The 18,544-nt window shown below is 44.6% G+C and overlaps 1 protein-coding gene across 6 annotated transcripts in view; it reads right to left on the reverse strand.

The window, feature by feature from the left end:
• Positions 1-750: 750 nt before the first annotated feature.
• Positions 751-18,544, reverse strand: part of CHST3 (carbohydrate sulfotransferase 3) — a 58,143-nt gene continuing 40,349 nt past the window's right edge. For all 6 annotated transcript variants that reach the window (XM_072628238.1, XM_072628243.1, XM_072628239.1 and 3 more), the window contains exons 3-4: positions 5,418-5,693; positions 751-4,458 (exon numbers count right to left, since the gene is read on the reverse strand). In XM_072628238.1, coding sequence (XP_072484339.1) covers positions 3,219-4,458; positions 5,418-5,557 — 1,380 coding nt within the window. In that variant the 5' untranslated portion in view covers positions 5,558-5,693 and the 3' untranslated portion in view covers positions 751-3,218. The remainder of the gene's footprint in view (positions 4,459-5,417; positions 5,694-18,544) is intronic.

Here is an 18,544-nt window from a genome sequence, read left to right on the forward strand (position 1 = left end):
TCCAGCTCTGATCTGGTGGGATGGGAGGGGAGCAGAGGAGATGGGAACAGAAAGCAGCCAATACACTTCTTGCAAGATTTCAGGTGTGGCTGGGTGTAAAGTCAGTGGTTGGTTCCTGACCTCCTTTAGGGCCTGGAGAGTTCTCAAAGCATAACTGGTGCTTTATCTTAACTTTATTCATGGCCTTATAAGATGTTCTCCTTTCCCTCCCTACTGGATGGTCAATATATTTAGTCCCTGTATTTCATTTTTTTCCAGATTTTTTTTTTATAAGAATAGGGATTTGAACTTAATCCTAAGAATATCACTTCACTTTTTAAAAGTCCAAATGTTTCTATAAGAACTACCCATGTTTCATAAGCAGGCACAGTGATCAGTGGAAAGCTAGGGATGAGAATATGTGAAGACTTGGGTGAAGATGACAGCAGAAAACCTGGGAATTCAGACTTCTCCAACTAGTGGAACAGAAGAAGAACTGTTGATTTTCCTAAGAAAAGCTCATCCTGGGACCCATCATGGATGAGTCATCGGGGACTCATCCTGGACCAACAGTTCCTGGTATTTTCCTCATTTCTATTTTTAACTATGTGTATCTCTCTCTCTCTCTCTCTCTCTCTCTCTCTCTCTCTCTCTCTCTCTCTCTCTCTCTCTCTCTCTCTCTCCGTCTCTCTCTCTCTCTGTCTCTCTCTCTCTGTCTCTCTCTCTCTCACCCCTCAGGTTTTTTGGTGTATTTATACATATAACACAGACTCCCTGCAAATAAACTATTTTTTATTTTTCATCTTTTCACAAAATAAATAAATTAATTCAATTTGCAGTGAACAATATTCCAAAGATAGGAAACCCTTCCCTCCCAAGTTTATTCTCAATAGAGTTCTCCAAAAACCTCTGATGGGAGGAGGGAGGATGGCTGTGTGGGGAGCAGGAAGCCTGCGGCATGTGCAAGATCAGGCCCCCAGAAAGCAACACTGGAGTGGAGGTAATGTTTCCCCATCAGTCCCTGATGCTTGTGATCGGGATGCTAGTTGGAGCTGGTACCTTCCCATTCTGGGGAACCAGGAGGTAAAGGAAAGGTGAGGAAAGGGAGGATGGGGAAAGTAGTCTCCTCATTAGGAAAAAAAACCATTTCTGGTCCGGCCAGAAATGTCTTCAGCAACACCACATCCTGAGGTGAGAAGAGACTCCCAGACAGTGCTACTGGGTTCTTTGAGTCTCAGTCCAGTTTGTTCAAATTGAGGATCTCCGTTGGGGGAGGGCATTAGAGACACACTCCTGCCCTGCCCATATGTGGAATATGAAATCAAGAAAGGAGATAGCCACGCATGACTACAGCTCCCCCCAGCTAAAATAGCCCCCAACCGAGTTCTCTCTACCTAGGCTGCCTTTAGGAATGTTTTTTCCCTGTTCCCCTGAGCTATGACCAGTCCCCAAATAGAATGTCATCTTTCTCTCACCACAAATGCTGATCTGGGATAACTGGGGTCTGTGACTCTCACTTGTATATGCTGAATTGTCCAGGAGAATATAAGCTACCAGAGGGTAGGCACTGCTTTCTTGTTTTTGTCTTTGGATGCTTAGTCCCTGGTTCAGAGTTTTGGTAACTTGAAGGCACTTTAATAAATGCTGGTGGAATTAATTAACTGTGTGGAACAACTGCACTTTTTATGTGTTCATTTCTAGGCCATGGCCTGGAGGGGAGAGGGGGAGCTGGTCACTGGACCTTGTCTTTAGAACCAAAACATGCACATGGTGACTGCATTCTGAGGCCAGGATAGCTCTCTGAGGGAAGGGGAAGTACTCCAAGACTCCAAAAGATAAATAGGGCTGGTGGTAGGAGGGGAGGTAGTAGGGCTGAACAGATTCAAATTGACTCCAGCTGCCTCGTTTTGTTTCTGGGGACCCCCTGCTCCCTGGGCTAAGGGGAAACCCCAGCCTTTGGTTCCTTCGTCTCCCTCAAGGTCCCAACTGCCTTCTCTACCGACAACCTCCAACCAATACTTACTGCTGAAAAAGAAATAACAAAGGAAGAAACCAAGCCATAAATAACTTTGAAGCCCCAAATAATGGTCCCCTACCAAGTTAAAGAAAAACTGTTTCTCCCCCAAAACCTCAAGGAGGTGGGAGAAGGCAGCTTTGAGGCACTGGTTTGTCACCTTGATGGCTAATTTGTGGTCTGAAGAGGGGGTAGGAAAGGAACTAGTTTCTTCTAGAAAGGAATAGGGACTTTGGGCTGCCCTGTTCCCCTTCCCCCCTGAACCTTCTCTAGGCACTGTTCCAACTTCAGCTCTAAATCCCCTCCCCCAACCAGACAGCAGACCAAAGGGGCCCTTTATCTGTCCCCCTAGGACAAGCTTTGATCCTGCCTTCCAGAGAGAGACCTGGGCAGCCCTCAAGGAGAGAAAGGGTCCATAGGAGCCAAATGACTTTGGAAGGGGCCATTGGGGCTGGGTTGGGATGTCATAAATAAGTTGTATAAGGGTTGGTCAAAAGCCAGTTTAATGCAGCCCATCTGCCCCAAAAGTGAGGAAACTTAGAGGTAAAAGGAGGTAGCAGTGAGAACCAGGAACAGGCAGGGTCCTCACTGGGACCCGGAGTCTGCCATTTTAAATGAAGCCCTCTGGTCAGTCTTATTATCCTGGGTAGGCAGCTGGTGACGCAGGCCATGCATCTGTCTCACCTCCAGGTCCACTATCTTCAGTAACAATTATAAAAATAATGAGAGGCCTCTCTTTGGGTGTTTAGTACAGAAGTACCCAGCAGGGACAGAGAAGTACTTGTGTGGAGATGGGAGGAGGGTGCTGGAGGCAGAGTGTGCTGTCAGAGAGTGAAAGGAAGTCATCGACAGGCCCAGTCTAGCCTCAAACCCTGGGGGAGAATTCATCTTTGTTTGACGGAGATCTGAAAGTCCCAGAAGCCTTCAGGAACCTGCCCAGGTCTCTGTCTGTCCTAGGAAATCTTGGTGGCCAGAGGATAAGGAGGAAAGATAAATGGGGGTGGGGGTGGAGTGGGGATAAGGCCTACTTCTTTAGCAAGAAGGACGCGGCTGGCTCATTTAACTTCTTACTGGATGACCCTGGCCACCACATCCCCACCCTCTTCAGGCTCGCTGTCGTTGCTCTGACTTATCTGTGGCATTTCAGTTTGGCATTTGACATCAGTAGGAGGTCATAGGGCTGAGGGTGGGAGTCGTGGCTAAGGATCCAGTCCCCCTTCCACCATTACGTCACCCAGAAGGTGCCCCGGTCCTCCAGCAGACTGATGGAGCGATTGGTAAGGGTGGCTGGATCAGGGGCCAGCTTGTAGCCAAAGAGCTCCATGGCGGGGCCACAGGCCCCCTGTACCACTTGCGCCAGCTTGAAGGGGATGCTGAAGCGCCACTTGTCAAACTGCTCGGAAGAGTTCTTCTGGGTGGAGTAGATGCCGCTGCTGTCCCGCGAGGATTGGGTGTTCTTACGGATCCAGTCCTCCACTTGGGGGGTAAGGGTGATGCCAGCAAAGCGATACATCTCCCGGGCCTTCTGCAGAGGCAGGCGGGCCACATCCTCATAGCGGACCAGCATGTAGCGGCCTCTTAGCCAGGAGGGCTGGCTCAGGCCCAGCTCGGCCGAGAGGCGGATGCTCTCACAGTTGCCCCGAAGCCTCTGGACCTCGTCCTCCCGCAGGCGGGCCTCCCCTTCCGCCACCCACTTCTTCCAGGTCTCATACTTGCCAGAGAAGGCCACCATTCGGGATGCCTGCACGGCCCGAGGGTCCCGGACTAGTTGGATGATCCTCATGTCCAGGCGGGGGTCTTCAACCAGGGGGCGCAGGAACTCCAACTGGCGGATGCGCACGGCTTTGAGGGCCATGTGCTCTTTGCGCTGGCACGCGTCGGCGGCCAAGGTTAAGTTGAGAGGCCCACAGCGGCGGTTCTTACAGTGGTACTTTTCAAAGACCTTCTTGACAAAGGGCGTGCAGACTGGCTCCTCGCAGAGCGAGCGGCTGGAGCCCCTGCGGAACATGAACTGAGTCAAGTGGTCCTCGGGAAGAGGGGTGATGAAGTGTTCGAGGATGTAGAGGTCGCAGAGGAACAGCTGCTTCAGCACATCCCGATAGACCAGGGCCGAGCCGGCCGCATTGGCTCCCCCAGGCTCAAAGGTCACCGTCCGTTCGATATGCCACAGAGGTTCGAAGAGGTAGAAGATGTTGCCCTGCTGGTTAAAGAACTCCCCCACGAAGGAGGAGCCGGTCCTGGTGGTGGCCATCAGAAGCACGTGCCGCCGTGGGCCCAGGGGCAGCTCCTCTGGGGACTCGCCCAGCTGCAGGGTGATGTTTCGGAGCCGCTCTTGGAGCTGGGAGAAGGAAGAGTCCAACTCACTAAGGGATAGAAGGGACGCATTCTCTGAAAGGATCAGGGCTGGGTCGGTGCTGTTGGCATCCATTAGGGATTGTGGGATTTGCTTCAGCTTGTCGGAGACCCTGTGAGCACAAAGGAAAATAACAATAAGAGTAATAGCTAGAATTCCCATGGCATTTTAAGGTTTGTAAAGCACTTTACAAATATTATCTAATTCTTTCTAAAATAACATCACTACTAGGGTTAGTGGCTATGCAGGCAGCCAAATGCCAACACACAAGCCGTTTCCTTCAGGGAACCTCCCTGGAGCAATTCTCCCTAGTCTAGTTCAGTCCCTGACTCAGGGAAATAGAATCTGAGGATGTTAGGGCTGTTCTAACTCTCCAATTTGACAGAATAAGAAAAGTGACGACCAACAGGGTCTAGTAATTTGTCCCACTTCATACAGCTCCCCATAGCAGGGGCTGCTGGGTGATGCAGTGGAGAGAGCATGGGCCCTGGAGTCAGGAGGACCTGAGTTCAAATCTCCCCTCAGATATTTACTGTGTGACCCTGAGCAAGTCACTTAACCCCAGGTCCTCCCCTCCCAAGATAAAAATTAGTACAGGCAGGACTGGAACTCAGGTGTCTTCTAAATGATTAAAATTCCGCCCCCCCCCCCCCCCATCATCAAGCCATTTTTTCCCTTTCTTCCAATCTGCCCTTCAACCAACTGGAAAAAAAAAGAAAAAGAAAACTCATAATAAATATGTATGGCATTTGGTTTTGTCCCCCAAATGGTGAAGCAGGTGCCAATCTACATTGGCAGGAGTTTCCTCTTTGGGAGTCCATAGATAGATGATAGATAGTTAGATGATGGATGGATGGACAAATGAATGAAACGGGGTTGAAAGGGTTTTTGTGTCATTGTTTTGTCTCATCTCCCTACCAGATTACAAGCCCTATGAATAGGTCAGGGATAATATCTTAGCCAGACACTGGTCCCAGTGCCTTGAATAATGTTTCATATATAGTATGCACTTTCCTTCAATGAATGAAGGAATTTGTGCAGACAATGCATAATGGTTCCCTCATTTCTTACCTTGATATGATTTTATTTTCTTTCTCAATGAAGACAAAAACGATAACCACAAACAGCAGGAAAAGAGCATATTTGCTCCTCATTCTCAGGCTGTGTAGAAGATCCCGAGTGTCCTGAGGCCAAGAATTTCCTCTTTCCATGGGAATTAATTGGGGGAAAGAGAGGGAGGGGCTCTGGGAGCTCCTTCCCCTCCCAACAAGCTGTCCAGCCCCTAACTTTGGGTAGTTAGCTGGACTGCATCTTTGATCTTGTCATCAGGTGGAGAACACCCACGTCCTGCAGAAACAGAAAAGTGATTTCAACTAAACATCTTACATTTTGAAACAAGAAAAAAAAGATTTTGGAGCCAGGAGATGCAGGACCCCATCCTTCTAGGGGTTTATCATAACTACAGTTCCTATGAATTTCAGAAAAACCTGGAAAGACTTACATGAACTGTTGCTGAGTGAAATGAACAGAACCAGGAAAACATCGTATACAGAAACAGCAATATTGTTCAATGACCAACTTTGATAGACGTAGCTCTTCTTAGCAATACAATGATCTAAGACAATTTCAAGTGACTTAAACTGGAAAATGCTTTCCACATCCAGAGAAAGAATTATGAATCCTGAATGCAGATCGAACCTTACTATTTTCTCTTTTTTTTTTTCTTTCTTGTGGTTCTTCCCTTTTGGTCTGATTCTTCTTCCACAACATGACTAATGTGGAAATATGTTTAATATGATTGTACATGCATAGCCCATATCAGATTGCTTGTCATCTTGGATTGGGGGAGAGGAGGGAGAAAAAAATTTGTAACTCAAAATTTTATAAAAGTAAACACTGAAAACTGTCTTTACATGTAATTGGAAAAAAATACTATTAAATGGGAAAAATAATAATTACAGCCTCTATCTGTGGAAAGCCTCAAACCAAAATGAATGACATGGATTGGCTGGAATCTGAAACTGAATTGAACTCAAATATGATTTTTATTGAATATCAGACAGAAGCAACACTATCTTTTTTTTAATGTTTCAAAGAAAGCCTCATGATCTAGGCATGCAATCTAAGGAGGTCAAGGATAAAAAGAAAGGTCCCAGGAAAACCAAAACATTCCTAGTAGTGCTTATCTTAATAGCAAAGAACTGGAGAAAGGGAAGGATGCCCAATGATTCAGGGGATAGCTAAACCAGCAGCGGTAGATGAACATGATGGTACTACAACCAACCAGCTGTGTCATAAGAAATGATAACCATGGAGCCTATTAGGAAACATGGAAAGATTTTTATGAACTGATGCAAAGTGAAGTAAGCAAAATTAGGAAAGCAGTACACACAATGAGTTTAGTCATTCAGTTGTGTTCAACTCTGTGACCCCATGGACATTTCCTTCTTTAGTATGCCCCCATTTTACAGATAAGAAAACTGAGGCAAATGGGGTTGTGACTTGCCCAGGTCACACCACTAGTAAATATCTGAACTTCAGGTCTTCTGAAACATCTTCCCTAAAGAAGAGAAATGAGGATGCACCTCCCCCTCTTCTTTGCAGAGGGGGGGGGGGGTATGGAAGTAGAATACCATCAGATTTGACTGATTTCTTATCACTGTTGTTGCTTGCAAACTGTCTCTCCCCCTTTTTAAATTTTCATAAGAGAGGCCTCTATGGGTGTGGAAGGGAGGGGGAATTGACTGGGGAATGACGGTGACATAGAAACAAGAGTAATCAATACTTTTCTTTTAAGTGAACCAGTTCTGAAGGCAAAACATTTCTAAAACTAGAAAAGCCTCATATCCCCCCACATGCCCTATGCCTACCACGGACCATTCCAAATGATACAGGCACCTTTTCTCTCAGTTGGAAAGGATGACTCCTCAGTTTGTGTAGAGCCACCTCCTCTGTAAGCCCACCGTAATCCAATGCCCAGTCAGTTTCTGCTGAGGACTCCCAGGAAGTGGGAAGATGGCTGCTTCCCAAAGCCACCCATTCCTCTTGTGTTTGGAGTGAAGCATACCTGCCCTCTCAGTAGAGAGGTGGGGAATTAGAGATGTGGAGCTAAGCAGGAGTCAAGCAGGAGGGTGGGTTCTATTGAGGGTTGACTGGAAGTCACAATAATGGGGTTTTGTTTTTAGAAAAATCAGCAAATCGTTTTTAAAAAACTTTTGAAAAGTACTGCCCTCTGAGCAAGTTTGACCTTAGATGGCTTCTGAGGCTTTTAAAAAAATCACCAATCACTTAAAAAAAAAAAAAACCTGAGACAGAGGGCAGCTAGGTGACACAGTAGACAGAGCATCAGCCTTGCAGTCAGGAGTTCTTCAGTTCAAATTGTGAAAATGCCAGAGTTACACGCTAATGAGCATCTAAGGCAGAATTCAAACTCAGAGCTTCCCGACTCAGAGTCCAGCATCCTGCCTACCTGGAGGCATCAGGAAAAGAGAAATGGAACCCAGAAAGAAGGAAGCCTCTAGGAAGAGGGTGCAGTCATCATCCTCAAAAGTTGCTGAGATCAAAGAAGATGGAGATTGAGGAGAAGTATTAAAGAGATTGATCATCTTGGAAAGTCTGTGAAGTGAGAGTGAGCACTGAGGATGTCTCCAGGAAGCTGCTTCCCAGCCTCTGTCCTCAGCAAAACCCAGATGTGGTGCACATCTGGGGAGCTGGAACACAGTGCTGTTTTCCCAAAAGGTGACTATAATTTGGAATGGTCCATGAATCAAACAAGGTGTGGTTGTTTTTCTTTCTAAATGATCTTTATACTAAGAGGGGTAGATTCCTAGAAACAAATTATTACTTCCCTTAACAACCTACATCAGCGACATATTTCCCTTAGGCAAAACTAGTCTTTCCAGAGAAGCTCCCCTCCCTGGCGTTCTTCCTCTCTGGAAGCATCCTACTCACTTCCACCTGTGCAGAATACTCCATGAATTTCATGGGCTCAGGATCCTTCAACACCAGCTGTTTCCCCAGAGGATCCCTGAGGCTTTTCTAGAAACCACTGACTAAGGAAGGGGGCATCCCTATCATAGCATCCCCATGTAAGCTTCCTTCAACCGAGAACCTACAGGTCTCTGAATCCCCATCCTGTCCTGGCCTCTTAGATAGTGGCAAGGAGAACTGTGTGTGGGTGGTCAGAAATGTGGGGCAGTGGACCAGATTTCACACGGAGCTCCGCACTCTGTAGGGATAGTGTTTGCTCCTCCTAAACCTCTGTGTTCAAATATCCTCCCAGGTCACACAGCCCATTATATTTCTGGTCCCTGGAATCTAGCTTTACGGAGAAATAACTGCTCACAGAATCATAGAAATTTGGCCTCAGAAGCCATCTAAGGGCAAACCTGCTCAGGGGGGAGTACCTATTGGGCCAATATGTGATCCTTTCTTTTATCTTCTAATAGTCCCAGTTTAAATTTTTCCTACTCAGTTCTGACTAGAATCTCCCCTTTCCAACAATGGACCCTAAGGACCTTACTATCTACCCTCCTGCTACACCCTAAAGCCCACAGAGCATTTCCATGTTGTGCTGTCTCCCCCAATTAGAATGGAGGCCCTTGGAGAGCAGAGACCCTTATGTGTATCACTTTTTAATTGGTATTTCCAAACTTAAGCATAGTGATTTGCAAATAGTATCATTTAATTGCAAATAGTGTTTTTCCACTGCATTCCATCTAATCCAACCCCTCTCTGAATAAGAATCCCTCCTACCTCTCTACAAGCGAGGTAAGTAACAAGTGGTCAGCCGCCCGCTGGTCAGGCAATAAGCATTTATTAAGTGTCTACTGTGTGCCAGGCACTGTGTTGAGTACTGAGATTATAAAGAAAGGTAAAAGGCAGTCCTTGTTCTCAAGGAGCTAGGGCAGCTGCATGGCACTACGGATAGAGTGCCAGGCCTGAAGTAAAGGAAGACTCATCTTCCTGAGTTCAAATCTAGTCTCAGATACTTGCTAGTTATGTGATAATGGACAAGTCACTTCACCCCCTTTGCCTCAGTTTCCTCATCTGTCAAATGAGCTGAAGAAGGAAATGGCAAACCACTCTTTGCCAAGAAAACTCCAAATGGGATCATGAAGAGTCAGATATAACTGAAAAATGACTCAACAACAACAGTTCTCAAGGAGGTAACGTGCAATCAACAATGTACAAACAAGATATATACAGCATAGATTAGGGAGAGCCTCAGAGGGAAACCACTAAGATTAAGGAAGATTTGGAAATTCTTCTTGCAGAAGGTGACGCTTTAGATAAAACTTGAAGGAAGCCAGAGAATAGAAGAGGCAAAGATGAGGAGGGAGAGAATTCCTGGCCTGGGGGACAGCCCAGTGAAGGTGGTGAAAACTGGGAGGTGGAGTGCCTTGTGGGAGCGACAGCAAAGAAGCTGGAAGATAGATTGGCTTGGGGAAAGACCTGAGGCGGACAGATCCACCAGCACATTCTTCCAGAAATCCAAGTAGGTAAGGTGATGAGGGCCTGCACTAGAGAGGTGGCAGTGTCAGAGGTCAAAAGAGAGCATTTACAAGAGACGTTGCTAAGATAAGATCTACAGGATGTGGCAACAGATTGAACATGGGGGTGAGAGGTGGTGAGTGAGAAGTTGAGGATGAAACCTAGGACGTTCAGTTTAGAGTATGCAATAGGCAACTGGTGATGCAAAGGTGGAGGTCAGGAGACAAGTTAAGGATAAATAAAGAAAATTGAGAATCATCAGCCTAGAGATGAAAATTGAAGTCGTGGGAGATGATAAGACCACCAAGTGATGGGGATGATAAGGGAGCTCAGGACTAAGCCCTGTGGAACAGCCACTCTTAGGAGGTATGACCTAGATGAAGATTCACCAAAGGAGAATGATAAGAACAGTCAGATAAAGAGGACAAGGAGGAGGAGGAGAAGTAGGATAGAGTAGTGTCCCAGAAACCAAGAGGGCAGAGAATATCAAGGAGAAGAGGGGGATCAACCATGGCAAAGGGTACAGAGAGGACATGATGAATGAAGATTGACAAAAGGCCGTTGTCAATTAAGACATAAATTGATAATTTTGGAGAGAGAAATTTTGGTTGAATGATGATGCTGGAAGCCAGACGGAGAGAGATAAGAAGAGGGTGAGAATTGACTATACACTCACCAGCTCCCAAAGCTGTCCTTTCCACTCTTAGATGGCTCTACTTCTTCAAAAGTTTCCCCTCCTGTCTGGATTACATTGAATCATAGGACCATAGATTTTGAGCTGAAAGTGACATCGGAGGCCACCAGGCTAACCCTCTCCTTTTATAAATGAGGTAGCCAAGGCCTACCTAGGGCTTTTAGCTTGCCCAAGGTAACAAAGGCATCAGAGATTTGAACCCAGGCCCTCAGATTCCAGAGACAGTTAACTTTCTACATTTGTCTCTTTATAACTTTTACTTTGACTAGTTACCTCACTGTTCTGAGTCTGTATTTCCTTATGTGTAAAATGGGGGAGGGGAAGAAGAAATCTTGGCATTGTATATGGAGGGCCTTTTGGACTGAGTTAGGAAGACCAAGATTCAATTGCTGCCTCTAACACATACTGGCTGTGTGACTCTGGGCAAATCACTCAACCTCTTGGTGTACCTGGGCAACTCCTATGACTTGAAATTGCTGAGCAGTTGTGGATCTGTTTTGGCAGAAGGAGTTTCCTCAGAAGGTGTACTCTACATAAATGAAGTTGTAAGAGTGGGAGGAGAGACAGAAACAGAGAGAGAGGGAGTAAGGGGGAGAGAGAGGAAGGGGGGAGAAAGAGAGAGAGAGAGAGAGAGAGAGAGAGAGAGAGAGAGAGAGAGAGAGAGAGAGAGAGAGAAGGAGGGAAAGAGAGAGTTACCAATGGAAACATCTGCACTTAAGGACTAAGAAAGAACAACAGGAGTTTGAAGGAGTCAGGGAGTGGAATTCAAGCCCTCCCTCAGGAGGTGATATGAAGAGGGGAACAAGGCAAGAAAATAAATGGAACCTTCTGGGTTTTGAATGTTTTACTACTTTCCTGGAATGCAGGAGAGTCTTTGTCCTTTCCAAAGAAATATAGTTGGCTCTTTGCCTACAGAGTGAGAAGAGACCCTGTGGGAATGTAAGCTTTCCAAGTGTTAAAAACAGCTCATTGATGAATGCTAGAAAAGTGTAAGCATGGGAAGGTGGAGCTTTCCTAGATCTAGTTCCATGTGGATGCTGGCACAGCTTCTGGGCTGCAGGTAAGGGCTTGGGGGGGTGGGGTGCACCAAGCCTGGAGACTGAGACTTTAGCGGGGTTGAAGGGAGAGTGCCCCAATTTTCAGAAGTTGAAATCTATAGTAGAAGAAGCAAGGGAATGGAAGGCTACCATCTTCTACTCTAGACTTGTCCTATGATGAACACGACATGAAACCAAGACATCAACCAACAGTAGCATTGCTTGTCTCAGGATCTTCCAAGTTCAAGTTTAAGTTTCCAATTTTAAGATCACCTAAAAAAAATAGAGCAAACATTGACTTGAACGTCTGGGTGTCCCTGAGAACAGTACTAGGCTCACTTATAGGGTTATTAATAGTATAATTAGCATTGATTGAAACCAAGATGAGCCATGCCTTGCCAAAAGCAGGAGAGAATATGACTCCTGCCTGGAGGGCTCACATCCCAAATGACAGAAGTACTAAACTCAGGGTGAAAACAGGCCACACTTGCCTGAACATACCAATATGCTGTTGGTGAAACAGTGAATTGTTCCAGCAGTTCAGGAAAACAATTTGAAAATGTGTGAGAAAAGTCACTAAACTGTTCTTTGGCAAAGAGGTCTCATTAGGGGGCATATACATATGGAAGTTAAAGGCAAAAATAAAGGAAGATAGAGGAGTCGATAGAGTGCTAGGCTAGAGAAAAAAAGACCCCAAGTTCAAATCCTACCTTACTCGCTGTGGGACCCTGGGCAAGTCACTTAACTTCTGCTTGCCTTAATTTCCTCATCTGTAACATGTTAATAGTAATAGTTCCTACAGCCAGCATTGTTGGAAGGATTCAATGAATGCATATAAAATGTTTTACAAACCTTACACTGCTATATAAATGCCAGTTATTATTATCCTATACCTTGTATTTACTTATTTGTGAATATGCTGTATTCTCCCCCAATAGAGTATAAGCTCCTTGAGGGCAGGGATTGCCTCACTTGTATCTTTGTATTCCCACCACCTGGCACAGTGCCTGGCACCTAGGAAGAACCTGATATAAACCTGATATATATAATGTAGATTTATTAATGGGTTGGCTCTTGGTTGCTATCACTTGGAGTTAGGGTGTAGACATCCTTCCTCTCCCTGCTGGCCACTTCTGGTATATAGCGTCAGAGGAAGGGAAGGAGCTGTGTGAGGACAGTCTACAATTCCAAGGGAGAAGATGGGAAGGCAGAGAGAGTGCAAATGTGACATTTCTGTGACAATAGCTCTACTCAAGTAGATGTACAACCTTCCATATCATGCTTTAAGATTTGCAAAGTACTTTACAAACATTATCTCATTTTTACAGTGCCAAGCACATAGTAGAAGCTGTTAATGACTCATTCTTTATAACAATGTGAGAGGTAGGATTCTCATTTTACAGATGAGTAACCTGAGACTCAGAGAGATCGGCTTGCACATGGTCATAGAGCTACCTTATAGGTCCCTGCTAGCTTATGAGTAAGTGTGTAATGGAAGATTTGAACCCAGGTCTATCCTCACTCCCAATCTGGTGCTTTTCCCACTATATCACCTAGTTCAAGCATTCTTGGGGTCACCGTTGGGTGAAGATGTGTGGCTGGGGGCGGGGGGCTTCCCTCAGTGCTGAACTGTGTGAGGACACATTTGTCAGTCTACTCCTCTACAAACTGTCTTGGTGAAGTACAGAGACAACTGTATTCTGAGAAGACCATCTAACTTCCTTTCCTCAAAATCCCCCCCTAAAAACAGCAGTTAAAGTCACCTGGCAGGAAATCAGTAGAAAGCAGTTCCCATTAGGACATGCACACAGCACCAGTAGTACCAGCATTGTGCCTAGGGACTGTTGTTACTTCTTAGGGAGATATTTCCGCAATACCTCTGGAAACACCCTGTCAGTCAGCTCACAGGAGGCAGCATTCAGGAGGAGACCCCTAGGAGTCCAAGGTCATGTGCCAAGCAAGTTTGGGGGGGAAGTAAGGAGGAATGAGTTCCTACTTTCCTAGCAGGATAGGATCTTTAGTGTGGAAAACACATGGACTTTTTTGTTTAGTTTTCAGTATAGTGGGAATATGCCCAAAGACTGGGAAGCCAGGTGACCTTCAATCAAGCCCCATTTCTGCCATTTGCAACAGTGTGACTATGGTCGTCACCTCAGTTTCCTCATCTGTAAGATGAAGATGTTGTACTAGATGATCCTCTGACATGCCTTCTAGTCATAAAACTAGGAAACCATGTAATTGATTGAAGCAGAGTAGATCCTTCCCATCCACCTCCTTGCCCTGCCAGAAATGCCAAGGGATGGTTTGGGAGTTTTCTGTGGCTTCCCAGAGAGTAAGGAAGAGAAACATCTGGCTGGATTTTCTTGCCTCAGTGATATTTCACAGAAACATGGGACTTAGAGCTAGAAGGAATGTGAACAGTCATCCAGTCCCACCCCATCATTTTATAGATATAGAAATGTTGGCCGAACGAATTCTGGTGCAGCAAAAGAATACAGTGAATTCTTATTTCACCAGAAGAAATTACGAAAGGGACAATCTCAAAAACACTTGGAAGGTCTCATATACCGACAGGGACAGGACCAGAGAACAATTTCTGCAGGGACTACCACAGAAAAACATCTGGGAAAGACTGAGGAAGGCTGATGGGTGCAACGACTGATTCTAAATCCAGAGCACTGCAATAAAGACGCTTTCCCACCTTTCAGCACAGGGGTGCTGAGCTAGACATGCAGGCGGACACTGGCATTTGGGCCATATCCAAGGTGTGGATTTCTTTTCCATGGCTATATTTATTTGTTACAAGCTGGGGGAGGGGGGCTTTTCTTTGGAGGGGGATAACTGAGGGAAATTAAGGGGTAGAAAAATGAACAAATTGTATATAACAGAAGTTCATAGCTTCGTATATAATCTCCTTCTTTGTTTTTCTTAGCCTATGGAATGTTAAGGTTTGTTTATGTTTACTAAATTCATAATAAAAAAAGAAAAAGTAGATGTATATATAATCTGTATATTTACTTTCATATAATACAATATGCACTTATATATGTGTATGTGGAGAGAAGGGAGGAGGGAGGGAAAGAAGAAGGGGAGAGAGGGAGAGAGAGAGAAAGAGGGAGAGAGAGAGAGAAGAAAGGAAGGAGGAAGGGAGCGAGGGAGAGAGAGATCTGTTTTGGATATGGCCAGCCCGAGAGCCAGTGAATGGAGCATCCAGGTGGAAATGTCTGACAGGAGGTTAATAATCCAGAACCAGAGGTCAGGAGAGCTGGATATATGGATCTGGGAGTCACTGAGATAATCACTGACCCCACAGGAGCTGATGGATCCCTGAGAGAGATTATAAAGAAAGAAGAGGGCCTAACACAGAGCACCAGGGGTACCCACAGTTAAGGAGCCTGGTATGGATGAGAAGAAGAGGGTATAGACAAGTAAGAGGAGAAAAAACAAGATAGTTGTATTGCAGGTACCAAGTGAGTGGGATATATAAATGCCATTTACTACCATGTTGTTTCTTAAATCTATATCATGTTTCTGTTACTGCAGGGTGGCCATATATGTTTTTGATACTGCTTTTTGTTTTTTTTCTTAGCAATCTGACTCAGTCCCATGCGTGGTACAGTGGGAAGCATTCTGACTCTGAAGTCAGAGTATCTGGGAATCAAATCTTGTTTTTGACAGTATCTGTGTGACCCTGGGCAAATCACATAACCTCCACAGGCCTCAGTTTCCTCATCTGTAAAATGAGCTGGAGAAGGAAATGTCAAACCACTCCAGTATCTTTGCCAAGCAAATCCCCAATGGAGTCATGATGAGTTGGATATGATAAACGACTGAGCAAAAAACAAGTGAGATAGATTAGATGATTTCCAAAGTGCCTTCCAATTCTAGGTCTTTGATCCTATGATGAGGGTCAAGAACAAGATGAATTGAACTCTGTCTTCATTTCTGACTCATATAACAAGGACAATCCTTCCTGTCCCCATGGCTGCTTTAATTAGAGGAAGATTTCTTGGTGATGTTGTTTTGCCTTAGAAGGGAAGCAAAAGTTAGAGTAGATTTCCCTAGAGAAAAAGTGCATTCCTCTTCCTGTGACACCCTGGGAAATGGGAACAAGTTGTGCTGGGTTTTGTGATGTCACACGTGACCTATTGACAAGTAAGGGGATGATTCCCAGCAAGAGTTATGCCTCAATTCATCTGTGGATATATGGTTGTTACCAGTGTAGAAAATGGTGATTAGTTTAGAGATACAGTCTCTTTTTCTGTTACATCCTGCCCACTGTGGTGTGATGTATAAAAGGTTTGAGAGACACAGTTTCTGGGTAATTAATCATTTTATTAATAATACTAGCATGTTATTAATAAAAGATGTTAGTGGCACTCTCAAATACCAAAGACCCCTCATGGAACCCACTCAAAGCTTATGTGCCCTTGGAAGGGGGTGTTCTTGAGGGTGGCAATGGACTCTGATTGGTTAATAATTAATGAGGAAATGAATATTATAATGAGATGTGGGCTCATTTTAATGAAGGTCTTGAGGGTATGTGACATGGATCACCCAAGTCTTGGTCAAAGAGACATCAATTTCAATATCACCTGTCTGACAAAAGGGAGAATCTGCGTTATTCCAGACCTGTCTGAGTAAACAATGAGCTGGAATTCACCCATTTCTCTAAACTTAGAATTTATTTTACTGTCTGATTAGAGTTTACCCTGTGTAAATCTTTGCCCAAGATTTCCCACACTAGTTGATTTCTGGATGAAGAAGTAGAAAAGAGGAAAAAACCTTGGTTCTTATTCAATAATTAGTTATTAATAGGATTTCTTTACATTCATCCTGCTGTGGAGACCTGACTTAAGATGAGTCAGGATATATAGGAGGACAGATGACTAGACTAGGAATAAGGAAGACCTAGAGTCTAATCCTAGTTCTGCTTCCAATTAGCTATATGACCTTAGGCAAACCACATAGCTTTTCTTGGCACTATCTATAAAATTTGAAATTTGGACTAGATTCATTCATCTATTCATCCATCCATCCATCCATCCATCCATCTATCCATCCATCCATCAATGATGCTTACTGAGGACCAATATCATGCAAAAACCTATTTCACTGATATAAAGAATAAGACATGGTCTCTGTCCTCTAGAAGCTTATAGTATAACAGTAGAAATGAGGTCACATATGCAAATAATTATAATCCAGGTAGGATTACAATTTTGAAATTGTAATTATAATCAAAATCTCTCCCCAAAATGAAAGTGTAGTGGGGGCTTAGAGGAGCAGCAGAACATTTTGGGAAGAGGTACAATCGGGGAAGGATATCTGATAAACTAAAATGTCCAGAGGAAGACAGAATGGTGAAGGACCTTAAGATCACACCATAGGGAGGTCAAGTCAAGAAGTCAACAAGCATTTATAAGAGCCTACTATGTGCTGGAGTGTTTAACCTAGAGAAGAGAAACATTGGGAGGTGGGAAACATGAAGCTTCCCACAAGTATCTGAAGAACTGTCCTGTGGAAAAGAGATTAGACTTTTTCATTTTGGTCCCAGGGGCAGAACTGGTTGGAAGGAATAAGATTTAGATTTTGACAGAGTGTCAGGAAAAGCTTTCAAACCCTTAGAGCTGTCCCACAGTGGAATAGACTACTCCAGGAGGAAGTTGATTCCCCTTTACTGGGGGTTTTAAAGCAAAATTTGACTATTTGTCATGGATGTTGTTCAGGCATGAGTTAGGCTGGGAAGCACTGAGGTCCCTTCCAGTACAGAGGAAGGTGGCGATAAAAATGGTGAGAAGGGGGACAGATGCTAAGGGACTGCTTAGGTAGTCATGATAGGACTTTTTGTAAATAATTGGATGTTGGGTGAAGGGGACAAGAGAGAGGGAGGAATCAAAGATGACAGGCTCTGAGGTAAAGATACCTGAGTAATAGAGGAAATGGACATGCCACAGGCAAAAACAGAGGAATGGGGAAGATGATGAATTTGGTTTTGGACACATTGAGTGGGAAGTGACAGTGATACATTCCTTTCTTCCTTCAGGATTCAGCTCAAGCACTGACTTCTATATGAAGTTTTTCCTGACTTCCCCCATCCCCTGCCCCCAAGTGCTAGTGCTCCCTCCTGAAATATCATATATTCAATTACTTTGTGTGTGTGTGTATGTGTCTGTACATACACACACACACACACACACACACACACACACACACACACACACATATATATGTCCATATTGTCTCCTCATTAGATTGTAAGCCCCTGATGAGTAGAGATTGTTTCATTCTTTGTATCTGCATTCCCAACTCTAACCTAGTGTCTGCCATGTTCTAGGGGCTTAATAAATGCTTGTTGATTGAATGAATGATCTAGGTGGAGATGTACAGACTGTACTGGATGCACAACTATATAGATGTACAGTTGGAAATGAAAATCTGGAACTTTGGAGAGAGGTAAGGGCTAGACACACAGACTGAGATCTCTTCTGAATAAATCTGAATAGGGTGGTCATTGAAGGTCTGGGAAGGGCCAAGATCCCTGAAGGAACAAAGTGTAGAGGGAAGAGAGAACAGCACTTTCCTGTGAAAGGAGGAAGGGTGTCAACAAAGGAGAAAAGGGGAGAACCATGAGGGTGTACTCTTCCTAAATCGTGTTCTTAATCTGAAGGTCCATGAACAGAATTCAGGAGTTCCATGAACTTGGATGGAAAAAAATTACACCTTTATTTCATGAACCTTTGGATGCCTTTGTGATCTTGTGTATTTTATGTTTTCTGTTTATTTTGAAGCAGGGCACATAGACTTCACTAGGTGTCACTAGACTTCACCCCAAAAGCTTATGGCCCCCCACCCTAACTGATCCCCAAGGTTTCTGCCAGTTTTAAAATTCTATAAGGAGGTTTAGCAAGCTGGTCTAGCAGAAGAATGTTTCTCTTCTGTCTGAGCTTCCTGCCCACAGACCAAACTCCTGC

Source organism: Notamacropus eugenii, chromosome 1 (genome assembly GCF_028372415.1).
Source record: "Notamacropus eugenii isolate mMacEug1 chromosome 1, mMacEug1.pri_v2, whole genome shotgun sequence".
Lineage (NCBI taxonomy): Eukaryota > Metazoa > Chordata > Mammalia > Diprotodontia > Macropodidae > Notamacropus > Notamacropus eugenii.